The following is a 19,268-nucleotide window of genomic DNA, read 5'->3' as shown; positions in this document are numbered from 1 at the left end:
TGACTGTGTTCCTGGTGAACCTCAAGGCCAAGGCGTGAGTTCAGACGGGGTCGGGGGGTGGCACACAGCCCCCCCTGGGGACAGTAGGCCACAGGGCCGGGCGTATGAAGAAGACGGCCAATGGCTCAGGAGACAGACTCTAGAGGTTCTGAAAGGGATAGACCATAACTCATTTTAATTTGACAGAGGTTTTTAAAACCTGCTGTCGCCAAACTTGGTGCTTTTCAAAGGCACCTCAGCACGGAGGCCTGCTTCTGTGGGGTTCAAGGGCACCAGCCCTTCTCCGAGCGCTCAGCCTGCCTGGAGAAGCCCAATTGAGACCCTCCTGAGGGTCCCAGCTCAAGGGAGGGTCCTCTGCCCCCATGAGATGGGCGGGGTCTTCCTGCAGCTGCAGAGAGGAAGGCCTCAGGGCAGGTGTCCTGCAGTGACAGTCAGGTGCTGGTGCAAGAAACAGAGCAGAGGGACCACCATGTCCTTGTGGACAACGGCGAAATGGTAGAGGGGTCACACACGGCCTGGAGACCTCAGATGGGTGGCTCCGGGTGCCTTGTGGCCAGTGAGCTCTGCTAGGCTGTTGTCACCTCCCACTAGACAGGGGTTACCCATCATGCTGAATGGCCAGGAATGTTCTGGGGCTGGCCAGTGGGTCGGAGACACCCTTCAGCTGTGGAGGAACTGAAGCTCGGGCGCAGGGTGGCGGGTGAGGATACGCCAGCCTTTGCTCCCCAGGCCCCCCCACCCCCACCCCACTGAGCCCAGAGCCCTGTCCCTCCCAAAGCGGCAACCGGAGGACTGGGACCCCAGCTGACCAGTTCTGAACCTCTCCCAGGCACAGTGAATGGTGTGCCAAGCCCGGCCTTTCTGAGAATCTTTGCACGCTCCCTCCCCTCCCCTGCCTTCCACTGTCCTTGGGGTCTGCAGCATCTGCGCGTCCTCGGGGAGCAAGGACAGGCGTCCTCCCTCGGCCCCGTGACGCGTCCAAGCTCTTCCGTGCCATGTCTGTGGTCAGTGTTGTTTTCGTACTGAGACGTCTCCGAGCACTTTAGCAAGGTCGACTTTAAGTTTCTGCCTCCTTGTGAAGAGAACATTCCCGGGCCCTCATGCTGGGTGATTTCACCGCCACGTGCCCCTGGCCGCCTGCTCTGGTCTGACCCTCCAAGACACCACGATTCCTCAGCCGGTGACAAGTCCAAGGACTCTCCGCTCAGCCATGTGGCAGGAACCAGGGTGTCCCGCCACGGTCAGTGTCGATGGTGGTCTGTCTCTCATCCCGGCGAGGTCCCTCCTGGGGAGAGCCCAATTTTACTTGTACGGTTGGTGGTTGAGCAGATGCTCTTTATTTCCGTGGAACCCGTGCACGTCCTTGTTCGTTGTGACCATAATCTTAGTCCACCCGACAATTACTTTTACGATGATTGCAGCATTTCCTCACCGCGGGGTCTTAGAGACCCGCCCTAGAACTGAAGACCTGATTCCAGCAATAAAGGTGTCGAAGATGAGCCGACGGGAGTGTTCGAGGTTTTGTTGAAGGGGGCTCGGGGTTTTGTCGTAGGAGCCTCGGCCCAAAGGTCAGTGCTGGAAGGGGCGCCCCTTACCTTCTGCTGCAGGATGACCTTGGGGAGGCCTGGACCCCATGCCCAGGGCCCCACACGCTGCACCCAGGAAGCTCCAGACGATGACTGCATCCAGGCATCGAGAGGCGGAGGCAGTGGGGACGCGTGGGGCCCCCCAGGAGCAGCCCTCCAGACAAGGCTGAGGGAGGGGTGGGGATGTGACCAGGTCCTCGCTGCTCAGGCAGGGTCCCGGTGCTCTTGGAATGGTAGCTTCCTAGACAAGGAGCTGTCACCCCGAGCAGGGCCATCCCTAAGGCCCATCTGCCTCTCTGTGCCCAAAGGAGCTGAGTTGGTGACAGCAAGTGCTGCCTGGGGCCTGGGAGAACGCCTGTAGGTCCCGCTCCCAGGAACTGGCTGGCCTTGCCCCCCCGCAAGAGGCTGAAGCTGCCAGGCAAGGAAGGGCAGTAGGCGGGGGGTTTGGCCACACTACAGAGGGTGCTTCCCAGCTGCCCGGCATCTGGCTCTACCCAGGCCCATGGGGACACCAGCCTGTTGAGCCAGACAAGCTGGCTATGTGTGGTGCCCCCCAAACAGCGCTCCAAGTGCCTTACAGGCAGGGAAGTGGGTGCTCCTGGAACTGCCCCCCCCCCCGGTGCCCGGAGTGCTGGGAAGGGGGCCTCTGCTAAGGGCCAAGGCGAGCACGAGGGGAGGGGGAGACTGACCGAGCCTGGTCCCTCCCCTCGCCCAGGGCCAGGTGGGCGGGTCCACTGCGCCCCGAGTTAACCTGGAGGGGCCTCCGTCCCACGTCTTCCCACCACGTAGCTTCCTTGTAGGACGAGACATCGGGCAGGTGTCCTGTGAAGTCTCGGGGGCCGCAAGCCAATTCTCGTTGGCCGCGGGAAGTAAGGGAGAGCCTGATCCCCTCGGCTTCCGGCTGGGCTCCGAGGTGGAGGGTCCGCGGACACATCAAGAGGGGCAGGGGCGGGCTGGCCACCATCTGCAGGCGCCTGCCTGAGGCCACACACACGAGGCCTCTCGTGTCTGCGAGAGACATCCCAACCCACGCCGGGAGGTGGGAGACGGGAGCCGGCGAGGCCTGGCCGCAGACGAGTCCATAAAGCACTCAGAGGGGCGCTGGGCCCGAGCTGTGGCTGGGTGCGAGATGCTCTGGCCGCAGCAAGTACCCTGGAGCTGCACAGGGGACAAGACACAGGCATGGCCTGGTGAAGGGTGGCCTCTGTGGCCCCTGTGCCCCAGACAGGAGAGCTGCTCGCCTTGGCCAAAGGCTGCTCAGGGGCAGCGGGCTGTGCTCGCAGAGTCAGAGAGGACCCACTGGGCCAAGCATGTTCCAGAAGGCGGGCCGGGGAGGTGTGGTTTCCAGGCATCACCCCACCCCCGCCTCCCTCCACAATGCACAAGGCTGTCGCTGCCCCAGAGGAACAGGGTGTGTGAGCGAGAGGGCTTGCAGTGATTTAGAAATCAACTCTCATGCTTGGCCTGGCACCAACACGCTATTTAATCAATCATCATCTCGACCTTCCCAAGGCCCGCGTGGCGTCCGCCATCCCTGCTCCCCAGCTCGCCTTTATTGGAATGATGCAGGACTTGGGCCGCGCGAGGCGCTGTGAGGCCCCCGGCACCCTTTTCTACATGTGAGGCTTGGGGACCCTCCTCTGGCCCTGAGAAAAGCCTCCCACATGGAGCCCCAGCCTGGTTAGAAAGGCCCTGGCTCTTGGACCCTGGGAGACCTCACCCCTGCCCCCATCCTGCCCCAGAATGGGCGTGCGCCCGAGGTGGCCCTGTGTGTCCTCTGGGGGACACTCCCTACACCTGGCATTGACTCACTCAGTTAGACCCAGCTCCCCCACCAAGTGATTTCTGCTTTGTGGAAGGGGCTCCGGTGGCGTTCTGGCTGCAGCCACGCCTCCCAGGCCACATCAGGGGGTGGTGGCCTCGCCCTGGCCACTGGCCAGGACAGCCTGGTACATGCTGAGGAGGGAGGAGATGGTCCCAAGGAGCCCCACGAGCCACGGGGGGAAGCGGCCAGCCCACAGGACGCCGGGAGGCAGCCAGTGCACAGCATTGGCCAGATCGGCCGCGTTGCTCAGGAGGGTCAGCACCTCCGACTGGACCTGGGCCTCCATGGCCCTCCTCTTGCTCCGCGGCAGCCGGCTGTGGGAGCAAAGAGAAGCGGCTGGGGAAGACGCACGCACACCCAGGCTCACCCGAACAGCGGGAGAGGTGACAGCAGAGTGAGTGAGAACTGGTGGGGCTGAGTCCCTGTCGCAGCCCCCAGAAGGAGTCCCCAGCGTGAACAGGGCACAGACTGGCGGGGGAAGTCTCAAACCCACACCACAGTCCTCTGGGCCCTGGAGACAGGCCCGGAGCTGGCTGGTGGGCACAGCGTTGCCCCACATTCCTTCCCGGGATGCAACAGTGACCTCAGTCCCTAAGAAACCTGTTTCTGACCCCCCGCCCTGCATGGGACGCAGCCAAGAGGGCTCAGCCACGTCCCGTGACAGGGCTCAAGCCAGCCTCAGTTTCTCCATCTGGGCCAGCCCCTGGAGCTGCTGTAAGGTCCCCGTGCAGGACCGCACAAGGGCGAGGCTAAAAACTGGCGGCAGCTCAAGGCACCTCCCTGGCTAGGGAAACCCACAAGGGTCCCCAACTTGCGGGAGGAAGTCGCCCTTTCTCCAGGGCGAAACCGCGGGGTCGTACCTGGTGAAGGCCACCGCGGGGCCCCTCAGCTTCCATCTCAGCGTCAGGACCATCCTCAAGGACCTGCAGCAGGCAAGGAAAGCAGGGTTGGGGGCGCAGGGGTTAGCTCCCCAGCGCCAGCCCGAGGAGAGGCCACCACCCGCCATGATGGCCACATGTAGCTGCAGCCGTCGTGCACCCTCCCAGAGCTCCAGACCCACCTGGGCCTCAGAAGCTTCCGGCAACTCCTAATTCAGGCCCTGACCTGCCTGCCCTGTCCACACAAGATCTGGAAGCATCTAGTGCTTCTGATGCTAGAGCCAGCCACATGTCCCTGTCCACACAGCCTGTCCCCAGAGAGCATGGGACCCAAGGCAGCCCCTGCAGTGAAGTAAGTGGGTCTGCATCGGGGCCCCCTGGAAGACCGGGACAAAACGCCAATTCCTGCGCCCCGGGTCCCGACTCGCCAAATCCAAACCTCTCGCCACCTGGGCCTCTGCATTGCTGCAACAACCCCCCTGCTGACTCTCAGGCACTTGGGGTCCTACGGACACCTGGTTGGGACCCCCCACACTTGCTCACCCCAGATAAGAGAGAAATGATGGGAAAAGTATAAGCTTTAAAAACGAAGAGGCCGAGCACAGACGATCTGAGGCCGATGCCACCACTCTGTGATCGCACAGCAGCGGACATGTCTCATTCCACACCTGTCCAGGCCCCCAGGACGCGCCACCCAGTGAATCCTGATGTAAACCACGGTCTTGGGGTGCCCGTGACTTGTCGATGTGGCTTCATCAGCTGCTGGGGGAGTTTGATAATGGAGGGGCTGTGGGGCTGGTGGGGAACCTGCAGAAGCTCTTTTCTCTTTCGGTTCAATTGCGCTGGGAAGATGGACTAAAAATGAAAGTCTATTTTTAAAAATTAATGGATCCGGGAGCCTGGCAGGCTCAGTTGGTGCAGCCTGGCACAATCGATCTCAGGGTTGTGAGTTCAAGCCCCACTTTGGGTGTAGAGATGACTCAAAAATTTTTTTAGAAAAAATTTTAGAAACAAATTAATGGGACCAAGGATGCTCTAAAACAGGAACGCGAAGCATCTTGGGGCCAGAGGTCCCAGGCACTGTGAGGAGAGGCCGGGAGCCAGCCCTCTGGGAGCTGTATGGAGAGTTGGGGATCTCCACATTGGACTGTGGATGGCTTGAACCTTCCACTCTGGAGTTTGTTCTCATGTTCCAGACCATCGATGATAACAGTATAATTAGGGGATGTGTCCCTGGGGAAAACAAGGGCTTTGGAATGTCGGTGTCTGGGGGTGGGAAATGGCAGCTGATGTGGGCTCCGCCCCCACCCCTCCGGGGATCTGAGAGGCCCGCCTGTGCCTTCGGATCAGGGAGCTCAGAACAATCCCACTGAGCCCCTGTACGGAGAGAAAAATGTTCAAAAGGAAAACCTTATTTGAAAGTTGTAGAAAGTTCTAGTGTGGGTTTCAGAAGCACATAGCCAGGCAGGAAACTCCTGGCTGTTCTCTTTGGGGATGTTTACCGACAACCACGCAACCCCGGAGTTCAGAGACCCGGGGAAAGGCAGTCCCACCGTCTCCCTCTGTCCCCAGCCTGGAGTTCTTTCTGTGTCCTGGGTCCAGTGGGCACAACCATGCCCTCCATAGATGTCCACATCCTAATACTCCCAAGCCCTGTGAGCGTGCTCTCTGACACGGCACAAATGACTCTGCAGATGGACGAGGATAGGGGGTCCTCACAGGGCCCTCAGGAGGGGGAGGCAGCAGGGTTGGAGCCGGAGACGTGCCCAAGCGAGCGGGCTGTGGGGATGTGCTCTGGAGATGGAGAGAGGGCCGGATCCAGGGAGATGCCCCTTATAGCCAGCTGGAGGGCATTAGGGCCACATACCTGGCAATGCCCAGGAGCAGGGAGAGGCCCCAGAAGGCTGTGCTCAGTGTCCACCACCGGGCAGAGTCCACGCGAAGGATCTTGGCATCAGCAGCCCAGGCGATGTGCTCACAGGGGTAGTAGAGCTGGTCGGCCAGGTTGCCGAGGACCGACACGCAGCGGACAAAGATGTCCTCCTCCTGCAGGACCGGGGATGGGGGACATGGGCCTGGAGTCAGACCTAGCCAGGCCCGTCTTAAGGACCCAGGCCAAGCCCAATAGCAGTCACAGGGCAGCGCCGAGGCCCAGCAGGCCGGCCCATGGCTGGCCACCTCGGGGAAGAAAGGCCTCATTCCTGCTTCTCAGAGGTGTGTTCGGTCGTCATGGCCCGGTGGAGTAGCAGCAGTCAGCTTGGCTGCACAGGGGATGCCCTGGAAGCTTCAAAACCCCGTGTGAGCCCCAGGGATTCTGCCTTGCTAGGTCCAGCCTAGGCCCTGGTACTGAAATGTCTTTTAAGTTCCCAGAGGAGTCCCGAGTAGAAGAACTTTGAGAGGCGCTGCATCAGGGCCTTCCCACCCTGCAGCCTTCCAGTTCTGCCCACAGCTCTCCAGGCACAGGGCTCTAGGAGAGCGGGGACGAGGGGGGGCGGGGAGACGGATGGGGGACGTGACACTCAGTGACGACAGTAAGTGGGCACTAGGCCGTAAGTCCTGGGTCAGCTCCCCAAACCAGACAGGGCTCACCAGCCCCTAAGTACCTCTTCCCTGGCAGTGCCCAGCCATGGACCAGGCTGCCGGGCCTGGATGTTGCCCTGTGACTGCCATCAGGCTTGGTCTTGGTCTGGGCGTCCAAACAAGAGGAAAGTCCAGAAAGCACCTGAGATGGAGGTGACTGGGCCATGGGCTTTGGAGTGGCACGAGGGTGTGTGCATCTGAACATGGAGTGGCTCAGAGAGGGGATGGCGGGGCGGGGGGTCGGAGACAGGTAGGGTCGGAGACAGGTAGGGGCATAACTTGGCCAGGCCGGCCCAGGGCAGCTTCTGGACCCACTCCCTGGGGACACATCCTCTGCTGTAACAGCAAAGTCAACATGTCCGTTGGTGGGGGATCAGCTCTACAGCAGAGCACGGTGTGGCTCTTTTCGGAAGCCTTGGTGTTCTTGGAAGGAAGAAGCTCTCTTTGGACTGATAGGGGGCGACCTCCAAGCTGTGCGGTTTAAGAGAAAAAAGCAAGTGGCCGAACACTGCACACGGCGCCTGACTAATTACATGAACAAGGTGATTTGCCTGTGCACATTCGGGACACCTCATGAAGGAATCAGAAAGAGCTGACAACAGTAGCTGCCTCGGAGGAGGAAAACCAGGGTGGGGGGGTCAGGAAGGAGGGAGGCTTTTTAATCACATAGCCTTTCGGAACATATGAACGGATAAGCTATTTTTTCATTTAAATTCAAATGAGAACAACTGATCATCTCACAAAAGCAAGCAAAATTTTGGCCCGCACCATTGCCTCTAGACAAGTGCATGAAACACCGGTTTCCCAGAGTGTAGGGCCCCACACGCCCTGTTACCTCTGCCCCCAGGCCGTACTGCTTCGTGTAGATAAACATGGCCACATCGTCAAAGAGTCGCAGGACGGTCCTACAGTGGCTGAGCTGGGAGGACAGGGTCAGCAGACGCGTCCCCACTTCCGACCTGGCTGGACATCGCTCCACCAGGACCCCGCCAACCAGCTGGCAGCAGTACCCCAGCGTTCGGATCTGTGGGAAACCAGCAGCAGTCAGCAGGGCCCTGCTCCTGCGCTGAGCTAATGGGCCCCCACGTGGCCGCGGGTCGCATGGAATCAAGTTGGGGGCCGGCGGTCGGGGGGCGGGTTGTGCGGACTAGATCAACAAACTTCCAATAAAAGCTGAGAGTTTTAAGAGGTCCTTCCAGGTGGGACAAATGAAGAAACATAACCTCACTGTCCAAAAGTCACTGCAGAGACCCTAAGGCAGTGCTGGTTCGTATCCCTGAGGGGCACACCCTTTAGAGACAGATGTCACGAGAAAATGCAACCATTCCGCAGCTGGTGGTCTCCCTTCCCCAGCAGCCCGGAGAATGAGGCGGGTGTGCATATTGGCATCTGCCCAGCTGGACCAATGTCAGTAGCTGGACTGGGGAGCGAAGCGGCGGGGCCTGAGCCCAGTGAGCCAAAGAGTAATCTGCTCGAGTTACTTCAGTGAGAAGGAATCCACTCAGTGGGTAACTTGGGGCATAGGGAACTGGGTCAGCTTCACCACCCTCACAGCTTTATTTTATCTGCTTTCCAGAAATTGCTTTTTCCTGCTAATATGTTACTCTCACAATTTTTCAGTCCCTTTGTAACAGCAAAACTCTGCATTTTAAATGTGCACCTTGGGAGTTGATTAAAACCTGAATGCCCAGTCATAGGGGATTTGAATGGGACCTAACTGTCCACCACTGGTACGTTCTGGTATATTTCCTGGTACAACCTAGATGCCGGCCTGTAAGAGAGAAAAGCTTATGTAGGAGCAAGCTGAGTGTCCGCCTTCAAGGGCCTTCCAGCCATATGGGAAAGCCCTAAACATCTTAAATCCCGTATGAGATTGTTAGGGACGACCCAGGAACCAACTAGGGCAGCCTAGTCAGATCCTAAATGTTCAAACAGGGGTTGGGGTGGCCTGTAAATGTCCAGCCAGGCTGAGCTGTTAACAACCTAAATGCCCATTTATAGGGGATTCGGTCGCAACCTCAATGCCCCGCCGTAGAGGCAGCGCTGCCACACCCTGCGTCCTCATAGGAGACTGCCTGGGACAACCCAGTGACCGCCTTCAGTGGTCGGGTCGGATCCCAAATGTCCAAACTTGCGGATTTGGCTGGTATTGAAAAATACCCCACCATGATGAGTCAGCAGGAACAACCTGCTTGTCCACCGCTAGGGGACAGGGTCGAAGCCCAGCCGGGAGGACGCCTCGGCGACGGGGGATCCTGAGCGCCCCGCCCCGCTCCGGCCTCAGTTTCCAGTCACTGAGCTCCGGCCCTGATCCGGGACCTCCGGCCGCGCTCCGCCCCAGCCTCACCAGGCGGTCCCGACCCCTGTACGATTCCAGCGCCGCCGCCAGGCCGCTCAGCACCGCCATGGCAACTCCGCCGTGACGCCACAGTGGCGTCTGCGCGCCGCGCCGGGGGGCGGGGCAAGGTGCTAGGCCACGCCCCCCCGGAACGCTCTGCGCAGGCGCGGCAGCGACCCTTTGTCCCCAGACGCAGTCTTTGTCCGCTGCAGGGATCCGGACGGGTTTGCAGGCTAGTTGCGGCCACGTGTGCACCCAGACAGCCCTGGGAGCCCGCCGCGACGACTCGTCTTTTCAAAGTTAACCACCTGCCCACAAAAGTAATATCCAAGCGAAAGCACCAACCTGTTTGCTCTGGTTCAGGAAGGGATTTTTCCTTTTAATTTCTGCGCTTCCCCCTTTCTGCGTTGTCTGCTTGTCTACAGGGAGCAGGTACAGCTTTTGTTAATTCGTGAAAGACATTCTGAGAATGTTAAGGAAACTCCTACACTCGTTCTAGAAGAGGCGAGATTCTGGTAACGAATTGCTCCGAAGAGGGTAACTATGTGGCTGGGAAGAGGATATTAAATCGTTCACCTCTGTACCCCATCGTAGCTCCCCGCCCCCAACATAGGTGTGCATCACTGTATGATTTTCAGGTGCACGGCAGCAAGGTTTGACCCAGACACCATGAAACGACTACAGTAAGTTGAGTTACAAACCATCATCTGGCATAATTTTCGTAGCTTTTGAATTTTGTGCAGCATATGTGTATTCTCTCATCAAAAAGTCCAATGAAATTTTTCAAAAAGTTAACATGACCCGTTTGCCTTTTTTTTTTTTTTTTAATTGTGACACATATGAGTCACCGTTTTAAGACATACAATGAAGTGGTATTTGCAACACCCACATGGACAAATATCACCCCTTTTTAGCTTCAAAACATTTTCTTCGCCCTCAGAGGAGACCCCATAATTCTGGCAAGTAGTTAAATCTATTCCTCCTTACCCAGCCCCCAACCCTCACTGTCTGGTTTGTCTCAGTGGGTTTACCCATTCTGGATATTTCATATAAATGGAATAATGCGGTGTGTGATCATTCATGTTTGGCTTCTTTCACTTAGCATCGCCTTTCCGGGGATTCATCCACGTTGTAGCTTATATCAATACTCCGTTCCTTGGGACGCCTGGGTGGCTCAGTCGGTGTCTTCGGCTCAGGTCATGATCCCTGAGTCCTGGGACAGGGACCCACATCTGGCTCCTTGCTCAGCAGGGAGCCTGCTTCTCCTTCTGCCTCTGCCTGCCACTCTGCCTGCCTGTCTGTGCTCTCTCTCTTCCTTACAAATAAATAATCTTAAAAAACACAACAAACTCCATTCCCTTGCTGGCTGTGTAATATTCCCTTGAATGGATCTGCTGCATTTCGTTTATCCACTCAGCCACTGATGGACCATTGGATTGTTTCCACATTTTGGCGACTGAATAATGCCGCTATGAACCTGGGTGTGCATATAGCTATCTGTTCAAGTCCCTGCCTTCAACTTCAGTTCCTTTGGGTAGATTCCCAGGAGTGGGATGGCTGGGTCATAGGGTAGCTCTGTGTTTGACTTTTTGAGGAACCACCAGACTCTCTTCCACATTAGCTGCACCACTTGACTTTCCCACCAGCGATGCGCTGCATTCTCCACATTTCTGTCAACACTCTTATTTTGCTTCCTTACTACCATTATTGCCCTATTATTATTATGACCATCCTGCTGGGTGGGGCACTGTATCTCTCACTATAGGTTTGCTTTATATTTCCCTAATGATTCATGATGTGGACTGGCTGCCTTTTGCCAAATATTTCCCCTTGATTTCAACTTCTACAACCCTTTCTGCCTCATTCCCTTCTTTTCTTTTTCTTTTTTCTTTTTTTTTTTTTTAAGATTTTATTGGTTTATTTGACAGAGAGAGATCACAAGTAGGCAGAGAGGCAGGCAGAGAGAGAGGGAGAAGCAGGCTCCCCGCCGAGCAGAGAGCCCGACTCAGGCTCGATCCCAGGACCCTGGGATCATGACCTGAGCCGAAGGTAGAGACTTAACCCACTGAGCCACCCAGGTGCCCCTCATTCCCTTATTTTCAACCACACGGCCTTCCTCCTGGTCCTTGAAATTACAGTAAGAACACTTCTGCCCCAGGGCCTTTGCACTGGCTATACCCTCTGCCTCCAGATTCCCACATGGTTCCCTCCCTCACCTCCTCCTCATGTTTATTTGGACATTATCTTTTCATTGGACCTCCCCATCACACCCTCCTGGACAATTCCTACCCATATTTCCTGCTGCCTTGTTTTCCTCCTAAGCTTAGAGTACTATTCTAACATAACTATATTGCTTCTTTATCTAGCTGCCTAGTTATTTGTCTCTCAGCAGAACATGAGGACTTTGACTTGTCTTGGTCATAGTTAAATCCCCACAGCCTGCACAAAACAGTTTCTCAGGAAGTGCCACAGACGTCCGGGCTCAGCTGTCCGCCCAAAGCTCTGGGCTCACACTCCATCCACACGATCCTGGGAAATCTCATCTACTCCCACGACTTCCCTGGCCCCCTCTTCACTGACCTCTCCCTCATGCCTCTTTAACGCTAACCTGACTCCTGCTCCCACCTGCCACCTGGACACTTTCCCTGCACATCCCACCAGCCCTATCCCCACACTCAACATGTCCCAGCATCCTCTGGGACATCTTGCTCTCCCGTGTCCCCATCTCCAGGCTGCCCCTCCAGTCCCAGACCTGGACATCATGCTCACCTCTTTCTCTCCACACATGCCCCTCCTACATCCCAGTGTCACTGGAATCCATCCACTTCCTTCTGGCCCACAGCCCCCTCCATAGGCAGACCCCTCCTCTCTCCAAGCCCCGGACCCCCAGACCTGCCTCCCCAGGTCTGTCTTCCCTACAGCATCTCAAGATGGGGAGTCAAGAGACTCTTTAACCCCCACATCTGACCACAGCCTTCCTTGCTTAAGACTTGGGCACAGGCATCTGTGTGCCCCACCCCCCAACTAGGGAAGCTGTTCCTGCAGCAGAAAAAAAATCCGAGCCAAGCCCAAGGCCTGCAGAGGGAAGAGGGTCTCGGGCTGTAGCGCACGCTGCTGCCTGACTGGCCAGATCCCTTCTCTTGAGCCCCTGCTGTCCCTGACAGCTTCATAATCGCACAGTACATTTTCTGAGTGACTGCTGAGAGCCAGGCCCTGTGCCAGGCATCAAGCAGAGAGCAGTGAGTCTTACAAGCCCTGCCCAGCCCTCCCAGCGCCCTCCACCATCTGGTTAGGGCCAAGCTTGACCCTTGAGAGAGAGACAGGAGCAAGCAGCTCCACAGCTGGCCTTGTTGTTGCTAGGAGCTGGCCTGGCTGTCCCAGCTAAGCCCTGGTGTTCTCCTGTGGGACATAAATAATTCTGCAGAATGCCAACAACGGACAAGGCCACTCCGTGGCCGTGGCAGAACGAGACAAAACAAGCTCGCTCTGTGATCACGTCTGAATGCAGGCAAAACATGAGCATTGTCCAAACCACAGCAGCAAACCACACGTCCCCTCGTCCTGGAGAGTCTGACGGACTACTGATCCTTCACCAATGACCGCTTTATTCTTGCTTCATTCCTTAGACTTTCTGATAAAAACTAAGACCCTCAATAAGAGAATTACCTCTCGTCCCTTTGTGTCCTGACGGCATCCAGGATCCACCTCCTGGTCCTTCTTTTCCCAGAGGGCAGAAGGACAAGGCTGAAATGTGTCTTTGCAACAACCTGGCTGGGCCAAAGCCCTCAGCTGGGCTCCAGACAGGAGAGCCAGTGACAGGACCTCAACCCGGTGGACAAAATGACAATTTGCTCGAATTTAGTGAGAAGAAACCCACTCAGTTAAATAAGCCCTGGAGAGGTATTAGCTAATGTTACAATGACAGTTGAAGGAAGAAAGGGAGGGGAGAAGAAAAAAGGAAAAAAGGAAGGGGAGAAAGGAATGAGTCCTGGAATGACATTAAGCATTGCAGGGACCCAAAGACCAAAGATGTCCCCCCCATTCTGTGTGGGGAGTGTTAGGAAGCCGACCAGCAGGAAAACTTTGGGAAATTATACTCATGAACACCTGCCCCCCATCCTCACTGCGGCTTTCTGAAGTGGTCACCATTCTCCACCCCCATTTTCCAGATGACAAAACTGAGGCTTCGAGAAGTCACTTGCCAAGCTCTCTTGAGCTCTCAGGAGGTGGGATCCTCTGGCCTCACTCCTGATCTTTCTCCCAGCCGCCCTCAGAGCTCCTGGGAGACCATTGTGACAGCACCGTCTGGGGGAAGCTCTTTGGTCACAATAGGCAGAGCTGGGCCACAGTGGGACGCAGCCTTGGAAAGAACAAGGAATGTGTGAGCATCCTCTGGGAGACTGGGGACAGAGTCAGGAAGTCTCGAGGTTCAGGCCGGTTGCCAAGCGCATCTTCTAAGACTCAGTAGTCCCCATGTCACCCCTTGAGGTAAGTCCCTTATCGTCATCCCTGATGTGGAAGCTGAAGCTGATGGGAGCCCAGTTACTTATTCCAAGGTGACCTAGCTAGTAACTTCAGTTGTCCAATTCTCCATCAACTATAAGAAGACTTCTCAACTCTCAACTCTTTTTGCTGCCAAAATGGTAAAAAAAGAAAAAAAAAAAAAAGCAAACACAGACACTGAAAAACTGTCGTCTTGTTATCATGCTTGATGCCTGCTTTCTAAAGAGGTCGACGTGAGCTAGCTGTGAGCGGACATGGTCTGGGCAGGGGGTGAACCTGCTCTAGGGGTGTGGTAGGACGAGGGGGAGGGCGACTTTTCCGTTCTGAGCAAAGGCAAGGAAGTCCCAGTTAGCTAACTGGGGCGCTGACAGCCGGGAACTGGAGATCAGGGAAGTGGACTGAGCGGTGTCTAAGCTTCAGAGAGTTTGAGGGAAGGAAGAGATCCTGGAGGGCAACCGCAGGAGGCAGGAAGCCCCACGAGGAGGTGTGTGGCACAGATAGGACAGTGGCCAGGACTGAGCAGACATTGAAGGGGAGAGCCATGGCCTTGACCACTGACTGAGAATGAGGAGAGAGGGCTCCTGTATCAGACAAACTGTAGAATGCAGTGGTTCATTCTTCAGCCCCTCCTGCGGCTCACTCTGCACTGACCCCCTCCAGGCAGGGCCTTTGCACCTGCTGCTTCTTCTGCCTGGAATGCTATTCGCCGGGTACCCCAAAGCTGCCCTCCCACCTTTTCCAGGTGCTCAACTGTCCTCTCAGGGGCTCCACTCGATCCGAAACTGCAACCGTCCCAGCCTCAGCCCCATCCTCCTTCCCAGTGTGACGTTTTCACCCGCAGGCCTTAGCTCCTTCTCCTAACTCCGCAGTTGATGGCAGTGCGTTTATTCAGTATTGTCCGTCGTCTCTTCGCCCCAGTATTAACTCCCCAAGGGTACAGCTCTTGGTCTGTTTTGTTATCTGATGTTACCCCTTCCGAGAACCTAGAACAGTACCTGGCACACAGTAAGCCTCAAATGAATGATGATATCTCTCCTTTCCCTGGGGCAGGTGCCGGGGCTGGGCCTGTTTTGTTTTTGTTTTTCTTTTCTTTTCTTTTCTTTCCACAATGTCCCCAACCCCGAGTGCCCCACGCCTGGAACACAGGCAGGAATAAAAGGCAGCATTGTCCTCCAGCCCGGCGCTTGCTCACTCCCGGATCTCCGCCCCTCCCAGGTGGCGCCCTGCCCCGCGATGGCCGCGGTCACCCCGCTGCCATGCCCGATGTCCCGGCTGGACTTCCTCAAGGCCTCGCACTTTGCACTGGGGCCCGACCCGCGGCTGCACGTGGGCGACATGCAGTCCACATCGCATCGGGACTTCCCGGCCCCCCCAGGCGGCACCCGTGCGCAGCAGTGCCAGGCGCCGCCCCGCGGGTCCCTCTTCGCACAGGACACGCGCTCGGCGGGCACGCGACTCGAGTCCGAGACGCACGGCGTGTACGCACCCCCGGGGCCGTCGCCGTCCCGGCGATCGGAGTTGCGGGAGCGCACCCTCGCCATGCAGGCCAGCAACTGGCGCGTGCTCGCGGACTCGCGCGTCCGCACCAGCCTCTCCACCGTGCGCGCCGACTTCGGCTGGCCGGAGCCGCCGGCGCGCGCGAGCGAGCAGATCCGCGGCGCGCGGCTCATCTTCGACCGCGACTCGGTGCCGCCTGGCGACCCAGCCAAGCTGGGCATCCCCCCCACTACCTACCAGGCGTTTTACCTGCCCCACGACCCGTGCCCGCAGCCCCGCGCGCCCTGCTGCCACCTCGGTGAGGGCGCCCGGGCGGCCAGCGCGACTTGCCAACTCCCGGTGGGCGGGGTTTCCGCGCCCTCCCCCAGGGGACACGCGGCTGAGTGTGGAGATCGTTTTGGTTGGCGGAGAAGTGCTACTAGCAGGGGATGAAGGAGACCAGGGATGCTATCACGCACAGGACAACTCGCCCCAGTAAAGAATTTTCCAGCCCCAAATATCAATAGTGCCGAGCCCAGGAAAATCTGGAACCTCCCGGATCCTCAGTTTCTATACTCATAGAATGGCACAGGTCCTGAATTTTATTTTTTTTCAAGGGAGTGTGCCAGGGCCAGAAGTGGTGGCTTGGAACCAGGTTAGAGCAAGTAGACCATTCCAAGCCTGGATTTTCCTCGGTGCCACAACAGCGCCCCATTTCGCAGGAGCTGCTGAAGCCAAAGGCGCCGAGTGCATGGTGCAGCTGGCATCCAGGGAGCGCTCAGAAAAGAGTAGCTGTCATTCGTGCGATTTTCCAACTCTGTGGTTCAAGAGGACCCGCAGGGGGAGTCACTAGTCAGAGGCCCTCCACGCTGGATTCAGGGATTGTCAGATCTGAACTGGACTTGTTCTGGTTTTGCATTTCTGTGACTTCTGGCAAGTCATTTTGCCTCTCTGAGCCTCCCAAAGGCTGTGAGGTGGGGAGAATATGAGTCCTGCAAATGAGGTTCGAAGCCCTTAACCTTGATGGCAGGTTCAATATTTGGTAGTCTTGTTATCATTCCTTGTGTTATTTTGGATGTTTTCCACACAGCCCTTGGGGGAGGCTAGACAGGACTGCCCAGCTCCCCTTCCCAGGCAAGGACTCGCATCCTAGTGGGCTTGAGGCTGCGGGGGCTCAGTTCTCTGTCTACTCTTGCTTATCTACAGGGGGCCTCAACCCCCTCAGGTGGGACCACAGCAGACAGGACAATGGGACCTCCTACCAGAGACACTTCCAGGCCCTGCCGAGCCCACCAGCCTTGATGTGTAAGAGGGTAAATGCATGTGGGGCTGAGGCTGCTGGGGAGGGCAGTGATGGGGGCTGGGTGGTGTTGCCCTTCCCACTTCTGTCCACGCACAGGCCTTCTCCAGCGTCGAACTGGGAGACTCCAAGATTGGCTATGGGCCCATGTGTTCAGAGCAGAAGCAAGCCTACAGACCCCAGGGTCTCCCCCCAGAGAGGTACAAAGAGATGGTGGCCTTCCACCAGGGTGAAGGGCTCTCAGCGACACGTGGAGTGTGTCACCTAAGGCTCTGGGGCCAATACTGTGCCTTTGAGGCCTCCATCACTCACAAGCGAGGCTCTCCCACCATGAGCACCCCACAAATTGGCCTCTGGGAAGCCTTCCCCTCTCCCATTTCCTGGGCGTTGCAAGGGCCCAGATCAGACAAATCCCCGCTGATCTGCAGGTATGACAAGGCTCAGGCCGCAGCCCACATCCACTATGTGAATATTCGTCCTGGAGATGGCCTATTCCATGACAGGACCACCAAGGCTGAACACTTCTATGCCCGAGAGCCAGGTGAGTCTACTGCCGGCCTGGCCACCCCTACCCCTCCTGACCTCTCCCAACCACCCCCCCCTTCCCCATGGGGTCCTCCCAGGCCAGCTCAGCACCTACTCTGCCGCTGGCAGAGCGTTTTGTCCTTCACCATGACCAGACTCCAGCATCGCACATCCTGGAAGGAAACTGGCGCCCTGGTCCAGGCAGCCTCACCACGTCCATGCATTTCTTCCATGGCCAGGTCAGCAGGAAGGGGGGGCCCTCCCCCGCCCCGGGTTCATCAGAGAAAAGGGTTTCCCAGGCAGGACGAACAGCAAGTGCAAAGGTCCTGAGGTCGGAGTGAGCTTGACATGTGGTGGGGGGATCTCCTGGATCTACCTGCGGGATCTAGGGTTAAGCCACTCAGTGGCTCGTTCTGCAAAATGAGATACAGTGCCTACTCCCAGCACCAGCAACGTGGGGCCTATGGAGGGTGTGAGCTATCCAACGTCGTACAGCGCTCACCTCTTTCCTCCACCCGGGTTTTGGGAGATTCCGGACACGGGAGCTTCCTAGATGCCACGTGATCTTAACAGCCGCATCCGGTGACCGCACCGCCCAGCCGCCACGTACCTTTAGAGAAATTGAAGAGTCACGTGTGCCTAGGGGACCCCTCGCTGCTCAAACAGTTCTTCCAGACTTCCATGGGCACGGACTATTGCCCCCCTGCGACGCCAGAGAAGGTGCAGATAGCACCCAATCTTCACTTGATGCCTAGCAACCTGCCCCGGGGCACTGACGGTGAGCGGGTTGGGGGCGGGGAGGGGCAGGGGGCCCTTCCCCGCCCCAGCTCTAACCCCGCCCCGGCCAGTTTTGTCCCGCCCACTGACGGATTCTGGCTCCGCCTCCTGAAGCGCGAGATCCCACCCCCTGGGCGGAGATCCTCACTCGGCCCCAGGACAGCCCGCCCCTTCGTGGGCTTGAGTCCCCACCACGACCGCCACCTTCTCCGTATCTGCCCTCTCCCGGCTCTAACCCATGCTCTTCTGCCAGACTCTGGCTCCTCCCCCTCATGGACTAGCCTGCCCTACATTGCCCCGCCCCGAGCTTGCCACGCCCCTGGATCCTCCCTCCGCCCCGCCTCCTAACCCATCCTTTGCTCTAACGTCCCCGCTGGCTCAGGCTTTACCCTGAAGTCCTACTCCATCCTTAATCTCCCACGTTCCTACCTGGGGACCACACCTCTCCTCGCTCAGCCCCTCAGCTCGATTACCCCCACCCAAATCAACAGAAACAGATTTTTTAACCATGAACCAGAAGATGCTGAAGCCTCATAGAACACCTCCAGCCTCCGTGACTGAGGAAATGCTTCAGCGGGTGAGGGACGGGGAAGGGTACCTCTCTGATCAGATAGCCCCCCAATCAGTGTAGCTTTGTCTCGGGATGATAACACTGTCACCTCAGGCCCAGAATTAGTGTTAAGTCCTTCCAGGGTCTCTCTAGGATGACCCCAGGTACAGGGTCATCTTAACGTCACCCAGCCTCAAGGTCATCCCTAGCTCACCCCCAGAGTCGTGTCAGGGTCAGCTCAAGGACACCTTTATATCACCAGCCACAGTTATACCCCCAGCTGAGGGTTACCTCATAGTTACCAAGGGTCACCGCAGTCCTCGGGTCATACCAGGGGTCACTGGTTTCTCTCCAGCTTCTCCAGCTCCTGGCTTAGCCTGAGGTGGGGCACCTTTTGCCCACCTCCTCAGAGCCCAGTCATCAGCCTTTGCTGCTCCCCAAGGTGGCATGGGGACCATAGGGGGGGCCAGTAAGTCAGCCAGCCTCCAGCCTATCTTGCCAGGTTGCCCACCCTGTCTCCACAGAGCAAATACAGCCACATTGAGCCCCCGCTGGGCAGACAGCGCTTCTTCTCAACCCAGTATGAGGATGAGTTTGCCTCCAAGTACCAGGGCCCAGCAGTGCTGAGATTGACCAATCTTCAGGACAGCCATGTGCCTCTGGGCTCCCTTCGCCAGTGGGGGTGTGGGGCTGGGAAGGTAGACCCTCGGGCCCCCCAGGCCCCCACCTACCCATGCCCTAGCCAACAATAAACACTGTCATGGCAGCATCCCACCCCTCCGCATCAGTCAGCCATGAAAGAGGATGCTTGGTAAGTTGGGGACAGTGCAGGAGAGAGTGACTCCATCTAACAGTCCTGAACAGACACTTCCACAGGCCCTGAAGATCACCCCACTCTGGGCAAGGGGGCCGTCCCAGCTTGTGCAAAGC

The 19,268-nt window shown here is 57.5% G+C and overlaps 2 protein-coding genes across 7 annotated transcripts; one reads left to right on the top strand and one right to left on the bottom strand.

The window, feature by feature from the left end:
- Nucleotides 1-1,038: 1,038 nt before the first annotated feature.
- Nucleotides 1,039-13,151, bottom strand: PEX11G (peroxisomal biogenesis factor 11 gamma). Of its 3 annotated transcripts, XM_032309892.1 has the most exons (7): nucleotides 12,874-13,151; nucleotides 9,553-9,756; nucleotides 7,705-7,893; nucleotides 6,157-6,335; nucleotides 4,272-4,334; nucleotides 2,359-3,725; nucleotides 1,039-2,184 (listed from the first exon to the last, which is right to left on the bottom strand). In XM_032309892.1, exons 3-6 carry the CDS (start codon nucleotides 7,741-7,743, stop codon nucleotides 3,491-3,493), a joined length of 516 nt encoding a protein of 171 aa, XP_032165783.1. In that variant the 5' UTR covers nucleotides 7,744-7,893; nucleotides 9,553-9,756; nucleotides 12,874-13,151; the 3' UTR covers nucleotides 1,039-2,184; nucleotides 2,359-3,490. The 3 variants fall into 3 exon arrangements, with proteins under 3 accessions (XP_032165783.1, XP_032165774.1, XP_032165764.1); XM_032309883.1 differs by lacking the exons at nucleotides 9,553-9,756; nucleotides 12,874-13,151 and adding an exon at nucleotides 9,217-9,315; XM_032309873.1 differs by lacking the exons at nucleotides 4,272-4,334; nucleotides 6,157-6,335; nucleotides 7,705-7,893; nucleotides 9,553-9,756; nucleotides 12,874-13,151 and having other exon boundaries at nucleotides 2,359-3,483.
- Nucleotides 13,152-13,553: 402 nt separating this feature from the next.
- Nucleotides 13,554-19,268, top strand: TEX45 (testis expressed 45). 4 transcript variants are annotated; one of them, XR_004277944.1, is made up of 9 exons: nucleotides 13,554-13,695; nucleotides 14,926-15,505; nucleotides 16,393-16,499; nucleotides 16,586-16,686; nucleotides 16,915-17,027; nucleotides 17,141-17,250; nucleotides 17,585-17,789; nucleotides 18,245-18,365; nucleotides 18,863-18,950. XR_004277944.1 is itself a non-coding variant. In XM_032309825.1 (9 exons), exons 1-9 carry the CDS (start codon nucleotides 13,681-13,683, stop codon nucleotides 19,088-19,090), a joined length of 1,545 nt encoding a protein of 514 aa, XP_032165716.1. In that variant the 5' UTR covers nucleotides 13,554-13,680; the 3' UTR covers nucleotides 19,091-19,268. The 4 variants fall into 4 exon arrangements, 3 of the variants coding, with proteins under 3 accessions (XP_032165716.1, XP_032165729.1, XP_032165737.1); XM_032309825.1 differs by having other exon boundaries at nucleotides 18,280-18,365; nucleotides 18,863-19,268; XM_032309838.1 differs by lacking the exon at nucleotides 18,863-18,950 and having other exon boundaries at nucleotides 17,167-17,250; nucleotides 17,507-17,789; nucleotides 18,280-18,365.

Source organism: Mustela erminea, chromosome 1, assembly GCF_009829155.1.
Source record: "Mustela erminea isolate mMusErm1 chromosome 1, mMusErm1.Pri, whole genome shotgun sequence".
In the NCBI taxonomy this organism is placed as follows: domain Eukaryota; kingdom Metazoa; phylum Chordata; class Mammalia; order Carnivora; family Mustelidae; genus Mustela; species Mustela erminea.
This window is presented reverse-complemented; position numbering and strand designations above follow the sequence as displayed.